General features: G+C 37.3%; 2 protein-coding genes across 2 annotated transcripts in view; both read right to left on the bottom strand.

Annotated features, from left to right (window-relative positions):
- Positions 1 to 12,277, bottom strand: part of LOC113504490 (transcription factor Sp9) — a 67,910-nt gene extending 55,633 nt beyond the window's left edge. The window contains exon 1 of the mRNA XM_026886803.1: positions 11,646 to 12,277. Coding sequence (XP_026742604.1) covers positions 11,646 to 11,687 — 42 coding nt within the window. The 5' untranslated portion in view covers positions 11,688 to 12,277. The remainder of the gene's footprint in view (positions 1 to 11,645) is intronic.
- Positions 12,278 to 14,066: 1,789 nt separating this feature from the next.
- LOC113504491 (transcription factor Sp5-like) lies at positions 14,067 to 17,928 on the bottom strand. The gene is made up of 2 exons (XM_026886807.1): positions 17,872 to 17,928; positions 14,067 to 15,107 (listed from the first exon to the last, which is right to left on the bottom strand). Exon 2 carries the CDS (start codon positions 15,105 to 15,107, stop codon positions 14,127 to 14,129), a length of 981 nt encoding a protein of 326 aa, XP_026742608.1. The 5' UTR covers positions 17,872 to 17,928; the 3' UTR covers positions 14,067 to 14,126.
- Between the last annotated feature and the right edge of the window lie 2,371 nt (positions 17,929 to 20,299).

The raw sequence follows: 20,299 nt of genomic DNA, 5'->3' as shown, positions 1-20,299 counted from the left end.
GTATAGGATTTGGTTTTTAGAATAATTGGACTGGAGTAGATGTCGACCGTCTTTTGTTATTAACACAATGATAATTTATAGATACTTGTTTCAACGACATTTGTTGCCGATCCTACTCTTCGATTTTCAGATGTGTGTACTCTCGGAAAATATTGCGTACCTAAATTAGTACACATTGGAAATTACGAGTTATTAAGCCAAAAAGCATCTCAATTATTAAATTCTGTAGATAAGTTTTACCTATTAAAGTAAATAGCATGTGTTTTGTAAATAAACAATTTATTATGATAATAATACCTACCTACTGATAAATACATACATTAAGACGAGTTAGTCTATTTATTACCGACGTTATTTACATTTAATAAATCGACTAAATATGGTATTATCAAATTTTACTGTCGCGTTAAAATACCAAGTCTGACGTGGAATATGTAAGTTAAGTGGAAGGAACACGCCTTAATCACCGCCTTTAATTATCAAGCTATTAGACACGATTCATGTCCGCCTGAAGCTTATTTCAGGTGTTATTTGATCAAAAATTTAAAATCTAGCAATTCGTTGCTACCCCAGTAGAGGAATAATTTAGCCGATCACGTATTCAGTACTACAGACGTTGGATTTCAAAGACAACGTGCCCTGTAATTATGTATAATAATTCCAACCGAACAAATGGGGCAAAGGACATAATTACACCCATAGATTTAATTAAGCTAGTTATATGAAAGGTGTCCACTTTCACGCGCGCGACGCGAGGACTTACAAATCTTGGAATTTCAATTGCGATTCCCAGCTTTGTAATTAATAGTTTTAATGACAGATACATAATACCTCCACAAATAGCGCGTTAGACTACGAAAACGTTATCACTAGTGGGGTGCTCTTGTAAGTTTTTTCTTATGTTGAATTACATAAATCATCGACACACGTGTGTCCACGATAAATCATTGCATGTAGGTTGTAATTAAAAGCACGATTTCAGGTAAGATTTGAGAACAGAGTATATAATTAATTTTAGTGTTTCGTTAGATGAATCACCGTTGATTAGATGCGTGGAGCGCGCCGGAGGTTTCCGTGACCACTTGTTGTGGATGCAGATGTTTACGTTATAATTACTCGCCGACTTAATGACCTTTTCACTACAACCGTCGACCACGTACAAGGCATTACTTAAAATAGTTGATTTACAGATTGTTTGATAAATTAATGAATCCTCTGTACAAACCATAAATCAGTCGTGAATTACCTTTTAAAAGCGTTTTTTCGCACGTCCTCACGGCCCCGATTATAGGAAAATTATAATAATTGTGCACGGCATAATTACGTGATGTAATGTAAAGGCAAGCGATATATTGCCGCCAATTTGAATACATGTAAAATATCGCGCAATAAATTTACATTTTATAACTTTGCCCTCGCGGTGGACGTGGGCGCGATATCTCTGTTTAGGATCAAAATCTCGTATCTTGAAATTGCTTCTATCAATCTTATGGTGACCTGGTCACTCAATAACGTCTATAAACATTGAGCACCGTGTATGACTATTTGATTATTATGAGTAATGGAGATTTATTTGTCTTTTATTAAAATCAGAGTTTTGAGAAACAATCATTATTAGTTAGAAGAAATTTGATTACTGCGCGATAAAAACACATTATTGATATTGATATTTGAAGAAAAATAAGTTGAAAATAATGTGCAACACTTACTTCGACTGTGACTTACAACGCGATTAAATCCGATGTACAGATTATTTTTATCCGCGTAAAAATATTTCTGTATGATAATGCTTAATTCTTGACATATTTTATATAATGCGTGCCCGGGGCAAGTAAGCCGACACTATGTCTAATAAATTTATGGACCTTCATTTTCATGTTGATCGGCGCTCGAAATTATAATCGTCGTGCTCGAGGCGCGACGCGTGAGTCGCGTGACGTGGACACCGCTCAGGCGACGACGGACGCTGCATCCAAGAAAGTAGGTTTTACTGTGTTTTGGTAGTTATATATATAGAAATTTTAATACGACACTTATTTAATCGTCGTATTTAAGAACGGCGTATATCGAAATGACAACGTAAAATGTTTATAAACCGTATGTAGTACAGCATGTCACACTAAGCTGATGCTCTATGGTATAAAGACTTTAATTTAACCCTTGTTTCGCGGGATATTTCATAAAAATTAGAGTCTCTTGCACCCTGGACAAGCATTCCTGAATCACATAACCTCGTCCTACGCGGGAATCAAAAAGGCGACACGCCGCGCTGTGCATTGGCGTAGTGACTTTAACTACAGGGCTATCCATACTGTTGTGTGCTTAGTAATTCATCACGCACCAACGTCATTTACCCTCGTGTTGTTCTTGCACACAACTTTTATCTAAGTGTTCTAAATGTCTATCTGCCTCGGCATTACGCTTGACAATGATTGAAACAGTACAACTCAATGGTGATATTTTGCAATTAAATACAATGAAAAACTCCAAACCTCAGACATGAATCCCTAATGAAATGAAGACCCTACAACTCCCATGCCATTGTAATTTTGAACTATATTACTGGTATTTCAATTCTGCTGAGTCGTTCTTAACTATGCTATGCGGCCAACTCAACTCAGTTTGCGTCCAAGAAAGTAGGTTTCACTATATTTTAATAGTTGTAATTGAGCGTCCGCGAATAATACTACATGTTACTATTGACCTTTTAAGGAATGTATGCGACGTCCCTAAGTAGGGGTGTAATTAGAAGCGTTTACGCGAGGTGGGCAACCTAACTCGCAATCAGCTGTTACGATATTTACAATTGTTTACATTATAAATATTGGTTGTCAAGGAAACGAGATATTTAATTGCAACGTGTCGTTAAGCCACTTCAAAATAGGAATGTCATATAAATTATAAATAATTATGTATAATTTTATTGTTTAAAGAACAAACACACAACCGCCTTACAATTAAAACTCTTGAACCAAATATAAAGAAATTTTTTAAGCAGGATAAGTGAAAGAATCAGCAAAGTCGGATCAGCCAGTCTGAAGAGAGAACCTCCACCTTTTTTGAGACGGTTGAATAAAGTCCTGTTGACTTGTGTGAAGAAGGATTTTTTTCACCCAACTATAGGAAGAAGAAGAAAACGTCAAAAAGCGAATAAATACCAATTCGTTAAACTATTTCACAATATTTTCATCAAATCGATAACAATATAAAATTCTTAGCTTTACGTACTGATTCCCATCAGTTTTTCTTCAACAAAACCAGTAACTACACATCATTTCAACTATCAAGAAAAGAGAGCGTATCATCTTTGAAATAAAAAATATTGAGAAGGCGTAAACTCGTCAATGTTACAACAAAACAATCCGCTCCACATTACATTGTTCTCACGGTGCAAATTTCTAAAAAAACACAAGAGTATTGAGAAAAAGTACGAAGATAAATGTCAAAGAAAAGTGCGTCGAGGAAACGGTAGGAAACCGTTCTAGGGTTAAATGATCTGGAAACTGAACATGGGGTTCTGCATAAATAGGTAGAGAGGGTAGAGTGTATTCGTATTGATATTATGACAGTACTAATAGTGGTACTATTTGGTATAAAAATGCATTCATTATTTGCCTTTAAATCAATTAATTTAAAAGTCGCGCAATCGAATCACATGCAGTTTGTAATATTTATTTTCCTACAACAATAAAACAATTACTTACACAAGGTGATAAATTACGCAATTTGCTATTTATGTTCTTTATAAAACTAATCATAAATTCATAGATATATAGGTATTACAAAAATATGTACGTAAGCGCAACCTGCTGAGAAATGATGAATAATTCAGTAATATAGACAATAAATTAACATTTACGATCGAAATTGAAATAAACGTAAAATTTTAAACACCGGTCACAAAGTTCATAACTATTACGGTTCCATGAAATAATTCCGCTAAGCATCAAATTAGGGAAGGTACATGGAAACAGTCCGCCTAACATACATTAGTTTACCCAAGCATTAATATCATTTGGCCGTACGTATCAAGTGCATACTCCATATGAATTTTAATCGCTTACTCAGAAATCATTATAATAATTACGTATAATACGGGCAACATTGTGGGCTAAGGAACAAAGAGAACGACACCTCGCCGGTGGCATCAGCTGATGTTACCTGATCGTTGATGATAAGATTCTATCTCGGCACAAACACACAAATACTCTTACGATAGTCATACACTTGAAATAATGTGTACAAGCTCGGTATAGTCTCGGCTACGAAACAAATGACAATCATGAAAAGTATTTAAACAAGAACAAATCGACCTTCTCCTCCAAAAAGTATTTAGCGTATTTGACATTCAAGTATTCAATATCGTGTAATAAGTTAAATTTATGCGCATTACAATGCACTGCATTTTAATATTAAACGTCACCTTAATCACCAAAGTAACTAGTTTCATAAATATGTAGAGTTTGCAATAAAAGTGAGACGTTACAAGAACTTATAACTTATTTAAACTGCACGACGTTTCGAGTCTTCATTAATTAGCCAATAAAACGTTTTGTAGAACAATAAAAGCCGATGATAGAGACTATGATGGAACATTGCAATTACTTGGATCTTTTTATTGAATCATCGTTCGTTCAATTAATTGTGTCGTGTTTTGCGAGGTTTATCATAAGTTATCTTGAATTGTAATCGATTCTGTTTTACGGAAACGTGTTGCTAGCCACGTGCTCGCTTCCAATGGACTTGGCTCGGAGAAAGCGAATCGCTGTTTTATGATAATCAAGTCATCCGTCTCGGGAGATATGCTGAACGACAAAACGACTTGTTCAGGAAATGCACTCGGGTAGACAGATTTATGTTTTTTTGGAATGTGGGGTAAAAAAGTCGGGCATTTAAATGCAACTGTATTTCGAATGAACCCCAAAAATTGTCCTTGTCACCTTCGTCTGTGATTCGTTGTAGATTTTCTTCCATAATAGTTTCATGAAGTTCTTATAATTACAGTATAGGTGCCGAATTACTATCGTCATTTTATAAATTAAATAATTATAGAGTTTCAAATTAAATATACAGTTTTCAAAAAAACGCCTACATCACAAATATAATTAAGAATATTAAGCACAAAAAAATATTTTTTTTTCGCACAAAATAAGCGACTAAATATTAAACTTAAAAACAAATTTCAAATTTCATGCATAATATGATCATAAATTAAATTATCCTAGTATTTATGTTAAATTGCTTCGTGACCTGTTATTGAGTATGTCAGCACATCAGAATAACGGAGAGCTTACCGAACGTCTTGATGTCATATCATTTCAAATGTGGGAGGGAGATGGCGCTCTACACAGTGTATAGCGCTTTCCCGCTTCCACAACTTTAATATTCGTACTTTGTGATGTGTTGGTAGGGCCTCAGTTGGTACAAATGTCAGTTTCACACTAACGATGATCTCATGGGGAGGAATATTTTAAACAAAGCTCTTGGCGCAATGAACGCCGCTCCCAGTCAATCTGGGACGCGGTAATGCTTTAAAATGTCTATCGATGTATTAACTCTACATTTTGTATGGTGATTTGTATATTGAGTGTTCAGCTCTTTGTGGTTGATGTTATTTTTGCTTTGATGCTAGTGGTGGAATGGAAGGAAGGACGTGTTATTTAGGACTTTTTTGGTTATCTTTTTATCTAGTAGAAATTAAATAGCATTTAGTTAAATTTATTGATTACAATTTATCCTGTATTTTTCAAAAATCTTTTGTCCAAGAAATTATCCTTCCCATGTTACACCGCTATGTCTCTACAATAACAAATAATGCAAATCAATATCCTACAAACCTTTTCGGTATAACATCCTCGCCATCCAATTTAAAAATTCTGAGATTAACTCCGAAACAAAAATGGCAACGTATACTGTACCATAAAAAAAAAACAAAATCAACCAGTTCCAAAATACACTATAATGACACGAATACACGATGCATGCCCGATGACGTCACAGGACCTGCGGGCTCGCACTACCTCACAACGGATTATTGCAGGGTGAAGAAGAGACAACGCTCTACATTGAATAGTGCCATCTCGCTTACATATCTAACTATCATACGTTAAGAGACGTTCAATTGACATCGACCTCTCTAATGGAGGGCTGAAATGCTACCATTGGTGAAATTGGTCTCACGATGCATGTCCTTTGATAACTTTTTGTTGTTTGCAATACGAGTTGTTCTAATTGATTTTTTTTTAATTTGAATGTTACGTTGGGGTTACAATGTGAGATAAATGACCGTGGTGAATTATGCTATGTCTTGCTTTGTATTTGACAATGATAGTTCACATTGTATTTACAAGATGTACGTTTGCAAAAAGATTTTTATTAGTAGGTAACTGACTAAACATATCGAATTATTCTTCCAGGTGAAGTTCCAAAATTAAATCAAATATATCCTATTTATCTGAATTTTTCATATGAATGCATGGACTAAGTACACTAGGTATTAGTAATAGTTTAATATACTCATAATATTTCGTTAAGTACCTGTCTATTCTGATCGCTTTGATTTATGTCACATTCATCACGAATCGTAATTTTTATCACGAACTAATATATTATACTTTTTTCCAGTATGAAAAAACTAATCAGATTGAAATTAATAATCAGACCTAGACGATTAAACCCAAATTATAAACACGAGGAGATGCCTAAACTTATAAATGTTACCTCGTAATAAGATCGCGGTCTTAATGAGTATATTAATTGGTTTGCGAATGGAGGTACATCACTAGTTGCTAACAACCGGTTCGTAACCGAAACTCTTTTATGAATTTCAGAAAGTCACCTGTAGCTGAAAGACAAATAATTGAACTGCTGAATTATAAACTGGTTACGTCAACAAATATTACTTTGGATTACTTTAAAATGTATGAGTGTACTAGCTTTTCGCTTTTCGCTTTCGTTTTCCGCGTCGAGGTCGGTTATATCGCGTTTCCAAGAGAACTCTTCATAAGTTCGGGATATAAACTATCCTATGTTCTTCCTCAAGGTAAACTCTATCTCTGTACCAAATTTCAATAAAATCAGTTCAGTGATTTAGACGTGAAAGCGTTACAGACAGACAGAGTACTTTCACATTTATAATATTAAATATAGTAAGGATTTTAAAAGTAACATTATACTTTGGTGTTTTTAGTGAAGCTTCTAAAGACCTTCCAGGTCCAGCATCAGATCAGCTCTATGTTACGTCATAATATTAGATAAATTGTCACTTAATAGGTATTCGTAATGCTATGACATTTCAGTGTTCAATTCTACTAACTAAAGACCGACAGAAAGACCGATCTCGCGACTTCCTATTGATGTTTAGACCCAAAATAGTGTTCAGGCTTATAATAATAAATTAATCAATGATTGAGTATAAGCAATTTCTTTAAAATCGAAGTTTTCAAAACTGCAAAAGTATGAATAATTGTCATTAGTATTTAAGACACGTAGTTTATTTAAAGAGCTACTAGGCTACTTCGCTACATTGACAAGCATGTAAGCATTAATCAATTATTTCCTTATACGTTGCCTTTTCATTAATTTAATATCTTAACTAGCAAAAATTCATACTGTTAAATTGACACAAAACCTAAGAGAATTAATCAAGAGGGCAACGCCATAATAATCATTAGTTAACAGTAATAGTGTTACAGCACCTGTCGTAATGATAATCCTTACTAATGTTATAAATTGAGAGACAAGTAATTGGACCTTAGCACGGGACAAATATTACACCGAGGTCCTTCCGCGTCATGAAATTGCTGTTGTGAAAGAGATAGCTCTATACTCCATGTAGAGCGACATCGCGTTTCCACACCTACATAAATTTTACTTTTAGATGTGATAGTAGGTCATTTAATCTGATATTATTAATAGCAATATATTTAATAAGTTGGATATTATGAACAGTAAGTATGCGTTCTTTTTGGTTTGAGGTAACCAGTTCTTTTGTGGTGGTGTGGTGGTTTCTTGTCCATACATTGGGATGTGTGTTTTCAGTTATGGACAGCTAGATAGAAGGATTGTAAAAGAAATGTAATTAACAATAGTGTGCAATTAATATTTTTATTTTTATTTTTTATAAGTAAGATTCTGAAGTGCTTTTCCTTAGACTTTTTTGGTTTTAATTTTAAAAAGCTTTAATTTATTTAGTATTGAACTTGCTTTTTGTGTGAATGTGGTAAAAACCAGGTAAAAAAATAAAGTAGGATAACAAAGTACATAAAAAAATCATTTTTCCATACCATGATTACAATGACAAGTACATACAAATTCATTTCCTGATTAAATGCATTGTTCAAAACATCCTATACTTACGAATAATTTTATATGAAAGAGGAAATAATTAAACTCTCAAATTACGTTCCTTCTAACAAACATATTGAGGTTTATCAGGAAGTACGGAACACGACAATCCATGCTTAGGAGGTCGAGGTTCTTACCCAGTAACTTGAAAAAGGTTTCATTATTTGAATTGGTATAGTTATTACAATTTGAACCTTGACACAGGCCAGTAATGAGCAAAATCCTATGCAAGGCTGATAACGTGGAAAAGTGTTTATTTGGCAATTACGTATATGCGAATAACTCGTTCAATAGTCATTTGTGGCTTTGATTTGGGTCCTTCCATTCGATGTGATGTTTATGTTTTCTAGTAGGCAATAGTATTAAAAATAGGACATTAAGTAGTAACGAGTTTAGAAAACATATCATATTATTTAATTTGCAGTAAAACAGTTGTTTTCACACAAGACTAAGACAAATAAGTCCAGTACAGAAAAACATCACATGCAATAAAGTTTATTATTTATTGATTACAGTAGGCATTCTCACTGTTATGTGTCTTCATTAGTTCGACAACCTCAATGACTAAATCGAAACCAAATTAATACATAACGCCTGAGGGATGTATTCACATATTTTTCCTAGGCTTGTGTTCGTCTGACAAATTGTTCGCGAACGAGTTGTGTTGGCTGCAAATGTCAATGGTGCCCGGAGCAGCATGCGCACGCACTAGTCGATGTGTACGCTATTAATGCGAAATAACTATAATTTAGGCGACGCCGGCGTTTGGCGTTTAACCGCCAGCCTCTGGAAAGGCGACGGAAGCCTGTCACAGCCGCAATTACAGTACCGAGAATCGGCATTAGTTCGTCGTGTTGAACTATTTATGTATGTAAAATAAGAGCAGCCTCTCGTACGGGGAAACGGCGATTGCACGCATCTCTCATTAAGCACTTTAGAGCAATTTGAAGAGTGGAGAAAAAGTCGGCCGAGCCGCGGCACAACATCGCGTGGTCAATTAAAATGTTGCCGCACCAGCGCCGAGTGGCGACTCGCAACCAACGGTACGTTCGCGCACAAAACGCCCAAATAACACAGTCCACTTGGTCTGAATTGCCCGTATCCTCCGCTATCTAAATAAACTTGAGACAGGAGTTGATATGTGGCACGGCGAGGCGTGACGCGCTCGGCTATAATTGGCACCAAACTTGTTACTACTTCTCAGTTGAGACGTTAGTATTTAGAAGCACTGTAATACGTTTTCCTTATACGTGGAGATTTCTGTTATAAGACTCTTCTTTTCATATCATATATTGATTTTTTTGATTCTGTATATTTATCAGGCACTTACCCTACTTAGGAACAATGTATACTACATCTATACATTATAAAGACCTACTTCATTGTTATACGCTAGTCATCTAGGTAGCTATACAAAACAAACAATGCCGTGATCCACCTGAGCCGAGGTTACCGTGACTGGGCCGAGCTGCGCCCACGCAGTGGCACGCACCGCCCGCGCATGCGCTCTGCCGGTCGGACATGTTTTCAAACACTTTCAAAATATGGACGCCGAGCGCCCGCGGAACATTTTGTATACCAAGTACGATTTGCAAGTTACATTTTGAAACTTTAATGGTCCTATTTAAGTAAATTCTTCTTGACCTCAAAATACGTGTTAGTGTTTTGGTCGTCATTTAATAATAAATTATCTAATTATTTGACAAATAATACAAATACAGATAAAGAGAAGGTTAATTCTTACGAAACAAAATTAAGTATAGCCCATTAGCCCATGTAGCATATGACTGTTCCGAGGCATGTCTGAACAGTCTATGCTTAATAGTAGCGCAGTTTGTACACAATGAATAGGAACGAGATCTTTGTTCCTGCACACTAATTGCGACCGTAGTAGGGCATCAATCACCGAGCCGACGTAACAACGAAAACACTGTTAGTTTTGCCGCCAAATTATTAATTACATTCTGACAAAAAACTCACACACAACGCCGAAACGCATAAATTTCTTCCTTTTTGACCGCACAAAGGAGCCGGGCGGCCTACAATATAACGCTAAACAGATTAGCCGCCCGACACGGCCGTCGCGGCATAATTTTTGGCGCCAGTAGTCCTGCCTCTAGATTAAACTAATATGAAAAGGAAATTGAGTAGAAAATGGACGAAGCCTCTATGTGTCATTAAGAATTGGTTACGCCGCTCGAAAGTGCCGGCACAACCTTTATTTTATTTGACTTCATTTAATTGAATTAACTTTTACGTTTTTATGAACTGTTAGTGATGTTCGGAACGAAATTTAATGGCCTATTTTCGATAATAACAATGACGTTTATGTGACGGATATTGCTTTATAAATAATAAACAGTCCTACCGATTTAGGTAGCCATGATCCGGCAGAGTACCTCACAGAACAGGTAACCAACAGTGATTCGTTACAGACAGTTAAAGGGATATCGGTAATATACACGGGTAATATATAATGCAGGGACCATTAGGTACAATTACCTATTAAAGTATTTGAAACAAATTGAGTAGGATTTATTATTCAGGACGGACGACGAAATAAACGGCGACTGAATTATTATTCAAAGGCACGACAATATGAAGAAAATTTACACATAATGTTTGCTCTTACGGTGGGGAATATTTGGCTGTGGAGGTCCACTCGAGCCGCGGGGGCGGCCATGAATAGTAATAGAGGTTAGGGCTCGAGGGAGTTCGGGCTGCGCTCAATCGCGGGTAATGTGCCGCTTATGGTGCGTGCTAAATCGACTATCCCCGGGGGTGCCCTGCTGACTAACAAACCATTTCATGGATTCAACTATTTAGGTCGGTTTGTTCTTAAAATTAAACTTCGTGAACCGTGAAGATTTTGCCGGCAACGATTATAAGTTTATTTACAAGGTTAGGATTTGATTGCAACATATCGTTACATATTTAACGCTTAGTAAACGTACACAGCTGATTATGTTTATGACAATAACTTCATTATTAAAAGGTATTCTATAAACTCTTCAAAAACAGATTTGAAGTTAATAATCATTTAGGAAGTGTCTATACTATCTCCATTACCGAACTCATAAGAGACCTGTATAGCGCTAAGTATGTATGCCTGGCTGTCGACTAGACGTTAGAAACACGTGTGAAAATAGTCGCTGTAATATGTTAATTCAATCCATTTGTTCATAACCTATAAAGTCAGAAGTTTGACTTGAAGACGAAGATATAAATATTAGTAGGACTTATAGTAGTTGTTAGTGGGCATGTATGTGTGGCAAGCGTGAGTAGTCTCGTGGACTCACATTCATGAGCAGGTCCGGTGAGGAGGAGCCCTTGCCGCTCATGGCGCCGGGTGTTGGCGCATGTCACACACTCACAGCACTCGCGAGGCGCGGCGGCGCAGGCGGCGCGGGTGGCTCGCTCAGTGCGCTGGGCGACCGCGACTGACGCGCGAGGCCCCCACCGCACCAAGAGCCCCCACCGCTACCGGCTGCCTCATTTCTCACTATAATTTGCGTGCTGCTCGTTTTTTACCATTATTACTCCCTCGTTTTGTTTTACGTATTATCGAGTGCATCCCGCTCGCACCGGCCGCCATGCGCGCCCGGCGCCGCCCAGATAATAGCCGCGTGCAATTACGTCGCAGCGCGGTGACGCCGCCGTACTTATCATTACACCTAACGCCATCTTGTGACGGGCGGACGAACTACAAATACGCATGCCAGAAAGGAGAGCTAAATCAAATAAGGACATCCTCTGATATTTCGAATACTACCTAAACATCTCTTTGAATACCTATTAATACTTTCTCAGACTTTCGTGATGTACCGATATCCATCTAATTTGAAATTTCTACCCCAGCAGACATATAGTATACATAAAGTTCGAACCATTATTTACTCTACATCATAATTTATACAAAAAATACTAATCAAAAACCAAACAATATCATAACTACACTTTACAAAACAAGCAAAAAACAAACGAATAACCGTCGTCGTAGCAAAAGCGTAGCATACTCGTAGCGCCCACGTGAAAAGTTTACCAATGAACATTAATTTAAGCAAACGTTGTAAACAACATTACGTTTTAAATAAAAGATAATTGAATCTTCGGTTGATTAATAACAATACGAAAGGCCTTTGATCGTCCGAGGGTCCCGAGAGGCGGGTACTAGTATACGTATTCGACCTTTTTCGTAGTCATTGCAACTGGCAAATAATTATGACGCCTAAAAGTATCATTTCAGTAAGGGAGAAATAAACTAATCTCAATACTCAATACTTCAGGCTATGCTTCTTCGCTAAAACAAGTCTGCTATAAGTAGATAATATTTGTATATTTTAGCCTTATTGCAACGGATTTAACATAACGGATTCATCATAGCCTTGTGAAACATACTGTAGGGCAAATTCTTCTGTTTGTTGTTGCAATTGTCTTTTCTAATGCCCTTCACATCCAGCCACTATAGGAAAAAAAAGATTTAAAATATACAGTAGACGTTATCGGATGAGTAACGATCATTTCAGATCAATAAAGAAAGGATACATACAATGAGTATTTAACTAAGCAATCCTGTTTTATATTTCTTTAAAAATTTATCGTATAAACTGTTGACGTTTTATTTCCTATTAAATTCTCATAATCAGAATAATATTATTTGAACATTGGACCCTGTTTTACTACTAGCTCTTTTTCATAATCATAAAGATAGCTTTAATTAAAAAAGGTATTCGCGAAATAAGTTTTTATATAACCAGCTATATATCGATATGTCGTTAAGCATTATTTGATTATTGATGTACCAAAAAATATAGTGTGGGTAGGTATTATAAAACACCGTTATCTATGATTCGATCGGTGATTAAACTCATAATTTATATATTCGCACGATCGAATCGCGAGGTACGAGTCAGGTTATATATTAATGTTTTGAATATCGAGTCAACCTGTTTGTGGAAGGAGATTTAAGTATCCGATACCTATTTTAGTGTCCAAGGAACTATCACCAAACAGACTCAGAGATGCTCTTAAGTCAAGCGTCATTGGAGAGTAAAGTCGTCAGGTATCGGGAACTATCGTCACCTGCATCTAAGACTTTAGCATAATATTTTTAATGATCAAATGAAGTTTCGTAACGCCCATAGTCACATTAAATCGTATGTTATAGGGGTTAAAGGTTAAAATGCGTTTGCGCAGTTTCATTAATGTAATCGATTTTATCGTTTGCGTATAATTATTGCCAGTGATGTGATGTTAGTTATTAGATTCTTTCTTCTATTAAATTTATGTTTACTACCGATTTAATTTTGTATTTCTGCGAACGTTAATTGTGTACGTTAAGGATTGATGTTAAGTGTAGATTGTGGTGATGATCGATTTGTTTATTTGATTAGTAGTATGTATTGACTGCAGAGTAAGTTTATTAGATTCAATATTTAAGTGAGTTCATTTCGGTCTTGTTATTTAATGAAGTCTGAAAAGTTTCGCTTGAGATTCAATCATTCTTTATTGCTCTTGTGACAGGTATAATACGGTTATGTAATGAAGATGTTATCAAATCAAAGCACTGAACTACAAAACACATACTTTTATTTCCTCTTTTTAGTAAAAATTATACTCACAACAATTGAAAGGCACATGATTCATTACAAGTAATTTAAAACTATTTTACAAACATCACAAATATAAGGTAACTTACATTATTTTTACAATTTAAACCGACATGAGATTATCGAAACGGTCAAAAAAGTCTTTATCAATCTTATTTACTAGTCACATCACTATTGTCCTAAAGCCACTGGGGGTTGTAGGTTATAATGTCCCTGAAACATCGCGTAGTTGTCTTTCGTAGCGCACTGGTAGGTGGTGATGGGAGCCGGGTACTGCTGGTAGATCCTGTGGTCCCGGACCGGCGGCCGCGGGTACAGTGCTTCTTGCCGCACCTCCGGGTACCAGCCCGTCATCATGCTCCCACCGTACACTCCACCACTGCCGTACGTAGGCGCAGGAGGCACCATACTAGGAGCAACAGCCCCGTAGTTCAAAGACATTTGCTTCGAAGCACTCGCAACTGGCACCGTACCGTAATTAGAACTGCCGACTGCCGGGGCGGGCGCCGGCTGTGCCTCTACCACCTCAGGTTTATCACTCGAAGCACTGGCCGTATCAGACTTCTCATCTTCTTTAGCTTTTTTGTTTTTTCTCGTTACGTTAGCGTGGGTTTTCACATGTTTCGCAAGATGGTCGGAGCGCATGAATCTTTTGGTACACAGTTGGCACGCGAATCTCTTCTCGCCGGTGTGCGTTCGTAAGTGTCGCTGCAGCTCATCGGAGCGCGTGAACCTCTTGCCACAGAACAGCCAGTTACACACGAATGGACGTTCACCAGTGTGCCAACGGAGATGAGCTTTCAAATGTGATGTTTTCCCATAAACTTTTCCACAGCCAGGTACATGGCACACATGTTCACGTTTAGCGCCGTCCTTGCCGTAGTTGGGGCCAAAGCCGGCGGCTTCTGTGAGGCAGTTGGGGCAGCGGCACTTAGCACATCGTCGCTGAAGTTCCCGAGCTTCCTCGGTGGCTGCAGGAGTCGGCGGCCAGTACGCGGGGTACTGCGGCGGATAGGCGGGCAGCTCACGCCACGCAGGCGGAGCGCACCACGTTCCTGACGACGCACTGCTGCATGAGGACAGATCCGAAGCTGGTGATATCGCATCACCGCGCCCGTAGCCACAACCGTAGCCTGTCATCATGTTCATCATCTGTAAATAAACACAAATCATTATTTCAATTGCACAAACTCCATTTGCACGTAGAAAACTAGATGACATTAAAAACTTTGTAATTCAATTTCCATCAAAGTTGATGAAAACAAAACGTTTACACAGTCATTACTCTTGAAAAAAATAAACACGAATTATGTTCAATAGTTTATGGGCGGGCGGACGGACCTGTTGCGCGGGCGGATCCACGTATTGCATTTCCGGCGAGCGTGGTGACAACGTAGTGCGACGAAACCTTCAACTGGATAATTACAGGGCGGTGCACCGCTCGCGCCGAGACGTTTTTAATAACTGGCTTGGAATAGACGTAACAAGCGGTTGTCACCTCGCCCCGGCCCCTCTGCCCCGAGGGAGAGAGCGGCGCGCGCGCACCCCGGCCGCTGCCTCCCCCCGCGGCTCCCCGCGCCCGCCCGGCACAGCCTCCGACACACCCCACCCGGCTCCGTGAGTTATGAGCTTACCAGTTCGGCTCTTATGAGAACGGGAAAGCCATGAGAGCGAGACGACAACCGTCCAAACACAGCTAAAGGTTACGTTAAGTTATTAGCGTGTTTACTTTGAGCTTTGGCTTGTACCGTATTGGGTACTGTTGCACTATATTCTCGTCCAATAACATTATAAGTCACGATACCTAGTGTCTAAGGTTGGAGAATACAACTGACCTATTGTTCTAAAAGGACAACACATTTGAACGTTACTTTCTACTTAGACCTTTTACAAAGTAAATAATTAATTAGTTACATAAGAATACATTGAAACCCAAACATCATTTGAGTGGTCAAGTAAGCATCATTTCTTTTGTAGTCAGATATAATTCTGTTCCCATCTCTGAGACGCTTAATGTATTTAATTTTTTCTCTATTTCGGTCGGCAGTTTGCGGCAGACGCATGATTTATGCATATTCGAGCGGAGCCAAACCTTTAATTACACGTTGTTAAAATATGGCAGTTTGTTAAATCGTTTGCTGTGCTTTTGTTTTACTCAACACCGCTCTCTTAGAGAACCCAGTCCCCTTTTCTTCCTTCAACGAAAATTTTAGTATCATGTATTTTATTTCTATAATTGCTTCGCGTTTCAAGCACACCTTGTAGGTTTATTTTGGACATGACGATTATAATAATTTTGAAGACATGGGAAGAAATGATAAATGGTTAATTAATATAGATATCTATCATTTTATACTATATTATTTATCGAAAAAAAAAAAGGCGTTACTGCCTAAAACAAAGATGCACGTTGTAAAAGGCTAAAATACTGTAAAGTATACATATAATTAACTATGATAACAAAAACCTTACAACTCTATATGAGACAAAGATTTGAAATTCTAAACTAAGAATTGAACATCCATAATCACTTCGTATAGAAACATTGTACCATTTAATGACTGAAAGAGCTTCAAAGCGGAACAAAAGTGATTCCTCGAAGCTACTACTGTGCGCAAAGAGCAAGTACAAACGATTGAACCTGTCGACATGTTTACGATTCGGTAGAACAATACTTGGGGACGAGGACAGGCTACTGTGCCGGAGTCGGCTGATACAAAGCCCACATGCAGAGGACAATGCTGGCTACTAATGCGCTATGATCGTCTTCGCTCATAAATCAGATGCTACTGACTTTTTGGAGGAAAAAAATGCTCTATCTCTTTTTGCTATTGCTTTTCCTTGTGATCAGTTGTGTTGCATTTGCCGATCGGTATTGATGTTTAATGCCCCATTTTTATGTGCATTTGATGTTATTTTTTTCGAAATACTTTACTAGATTGATCTAGATGCTAGTCAGTTTGGCTCTTTCTTAGCACCTACCAAAACAGGAGACTATTTTTTAATTGTATGTATGTATGTGTATGTATTAAGATCTTTTTGTCAAAAAATAGGGAGGTAAAGTTAATAAACAATTGTCCATACCCACCGTTTGTAACGGAAACTTAAAAAATACAGTTTTAAAAAAGCTAGAGTAGAGACGATACCTAGCACATACCTTATTAATAGGACGCAGCTTTATGGTTAAAAGCTTGCTTAGAAAAAAAAACGATTGATTTAATTATTTTGAACTCTCCAAGAATATTCACAATAAAAAAGTGATATGTACTCCTCAATGAATGTATGTGTATAATGTTCAAAACATCATAACGGAGTCGGTAAAAATAAGCACAAACTGGAAAAAGTACAAACGTACCTTTTTACATGTAATTTTTATTGCGCAGTTAAAAACAATGGCTTTAGCTTCTTTAAAATAAGTTTTAAAATTAACGCGGTTTAATTACGGGCATTACCGTTATTAACACGTACAGGCATGCAATTTGAAGTCCTTTAAGAAGGTTTAACACAGCTGGTACTTGGTAGTACACGATATCATAATAAAATGATTAGCAAATATCGACATCTGAATCGCGTTTCCGTTCAAGAGGCCGAGTATATTTTACATTAATTACAGGTTTCTTATATCGTGGGCGGGTAATTGGTTCTATCGCGCGCTGTCCTCACTTCCTGTCTTTTGCCGGCACTATGGGAATAGGGTACTCACAGGGCACCGTCTTGGTACCCGCTTGGTGTCAGGTTGCAAGTATTGTGGCAGTCAGCGCGGCACCCACGCTGCAATGCAGAGCAAATTGTGCATGCATCTTTATAAAATGGGTTTTTGTGTCTTCACTATTGTGTACGATTTGAGATTACATTTTAGATAAGTTGAATTACCTCGTTGATGTAAGAATAAATAGATAAATAGGTAGGTACTTACGATTTAGATTTTGCGATACCGAAGCAATTAACCACAATTCAAATGTTTAAAGAATATTTAAAGCCTTATTGTTAAATCTATATTAATACTTTCGTCTTCATAGACCGTAATAAATAATTAAATACATGTGAATATATCTGTGATAATAATTAATAGTAATTCTGAAGGAGAAGTAGGTGGTAACTTTTGGTGGTAGAACCTACCACCAAAAGTCGAAAGTAAAAATACATTTTGCTATTTTTCAAATAATTTTTATCTGCGCATTGCAGTCTGCAGATGATCTCAGATTAAAGCTTTTTAAGGTAATCCGATATGCTCCCGCAACAAAAGGAATAAAAAGCACAAATGTAACGCAGGTTACGAATAAGTTTTAGATCACTTTTGTGTTGCAGCGGACATTGTTGTTATCTGATCGGAATTCCGTTTCGCGTCCTACGAATATTCTGTGTAAATCTGTATAAAAGGAGTAAAGGATCCATTGTGAAGGTGTAACGAGATCACTCGGTGTACCTGTCGTGTTGGGAACAATGCGAAGAGCACAGGTTCGCACCAACGATGCTCCCTTGTCAATCTATTGTCGCGAGCTGTCAAGTGTATTGCGTAACGCGGTGGCGATTTGAAAAAGGCTTGATTATTTTTTGTAATTAGGTAGGTATATTTTTGTGAATTTTATATCCAAAAGTAAAGATTTGAATTGTGCTTTTATGAATTTAAATTATCGTAGCGAGATGTATCTAAGAGACCTCTTTTCATGATTTCTTTAAATGAAGAGAGTTGTGAAGTGAAATCGTCAAAGCTATGATCGCATCCACGTAAATGGTAGGTACTATGTCAAAATCATCCTACTGTGGTGAGAATTCTAAAAGCTGTTTAGTAACTTATATGCTGCATTGAAACTATTAGATAGAAAAGACTTTCAGCATAGAAAAGTTGAAAAGGTTCATATCCATATTTTGTAAAGCCTAATCTAAAAAAGCTATCATTAAATGCACTTGTTACTCATTTTACGAGCCAATTACCCAGCAACCGCGCCAATTGTGTCATCTCAGCATAGAAAGGTCGAACAAACAAAAAATCATCAAACAAGTCGGCACGATATTTGTGTAGAGAAACATACATCAAAAATCACACACAGAAAGTAAAGTCCGCTCGGACAGCACAAAAAATACATGGAGTAGGTAAAAGATTTCTGCGGAGCACGACTCCCCGTGGCGCCGCGGCCGTGTTCAAACGGCCAACGTTTTGAGCCTTGACAGCCGAAATTACCCCACATCAGAAACGACATCTCGAGAACAGTTTGTTTTACACAACAAGCAGTTCCGCCGCTCGGCACATAACGATGACACGTTTTTGACGCCGATCTATAGCTCTCATTAGTCCCATCGACCCAGCTTTTTTCTCAAATGGCCAATTTTTTAAATACCTAATTAAGGAACTATGAATGGGTCCGGCCATTAGTGTCAATTTTATGGAGTGGACAAAAGGCTTTTATTAATTTGTAAGTAATAACGCGAAAAGAAACATTAATTGGCGTTTTGTTGTGGTGATTATTTATTTTTATTACAGCATAAAATATTAGATACATTCAGTAGACTAAATGTTTTAAAAGATAGATATTAAATTCGTTACAGATATATTTTCTTTCGTTTTTGATGAAGTTTTTTTCCCCTCAATCCTCGCCAAGAACAAATAGGATCTCGGCTGATCGTTACTATGAAATGTAGATGGGCTTTTTAAAAATGCGCTTAGGTATATGAAGGGATGATGACGATGACACGAGTTTATCGAAGCAAAAAACTAATTTCATCGTTAAATCAAAAGCCATTGCTTGGTATAAAATACTTTTTAGAGCTATTCTAGATTTTATTGTATTTATAGAGTTGGGAAAATTTTTGTTTGTAAACAAGATTTAACGCAATTTATTCCAATCTATGTTTGGGGGCATTTTAAGCGTACGTAGGTTCATACTCCAGAAATTATCCCGACACCCAGACGTGCGAAGACGCGAACGACAGCTGGTGCTCTACGAACCGAAACCGAAAATTTTGTAAAATTTTGTAAGACTGCGAGCGAAAAGCTGTGCGTTCGATATCTCAACTATAACTACTAAAAATGTCAGCCATTACAGGTCATCCGGTTGATAAATTTTCAGCAAACAGAACGCAGAGCATTCGCGTGTACATTGCTTTACAAGGAAATGCTAAAGGCTATCGCCACTTTCAACAACGTTCAACTAATATTTGATAGTAGAATACTATCTGATAAATTCATAAAAGTATTATAGTAGTAAGCCTAAGCCATTTTTTTTTTATTCGAAGGAAAAAGAAAAAGCTTGGCACTAGGACATGATAAAACTGAGAGCCGACCCCCGTGAACATCTGAATATCAGATCAGAGGGATGGTATTATTCATTTCTTCATTATTTTAA

This window comes from Trichoplusia ni, chromosome 22 (genome assembly GCF_003590095.1).
Source record: "Trichoplusia ni isolate ovarian cell line Hi5 chromosome 22, tn1, whole genome shotgun sequence".
Classification (NCBI taxonomy): Eukaryota; Metazoa; Arthropoda; class Insecta; order Lepidoptera; family Noctuidae; genus Trichoplusia; species Trichoplusia ni.
The sequence above is the reverse complement of the archived record's forward strand: the minus strand, read 5'-3'. Positions and strand labels throughout refer to the sequence as shown.

Excerpts from the sequence above, each read along its gene's own strand:
- LOC113504491 (XM_026886807.1), bottom strand. The coding sequence starts at position 15,107 with ATGATGAACATGATGACAGGCTACGGTTGTGGCTACGGGCGCGGTGAT.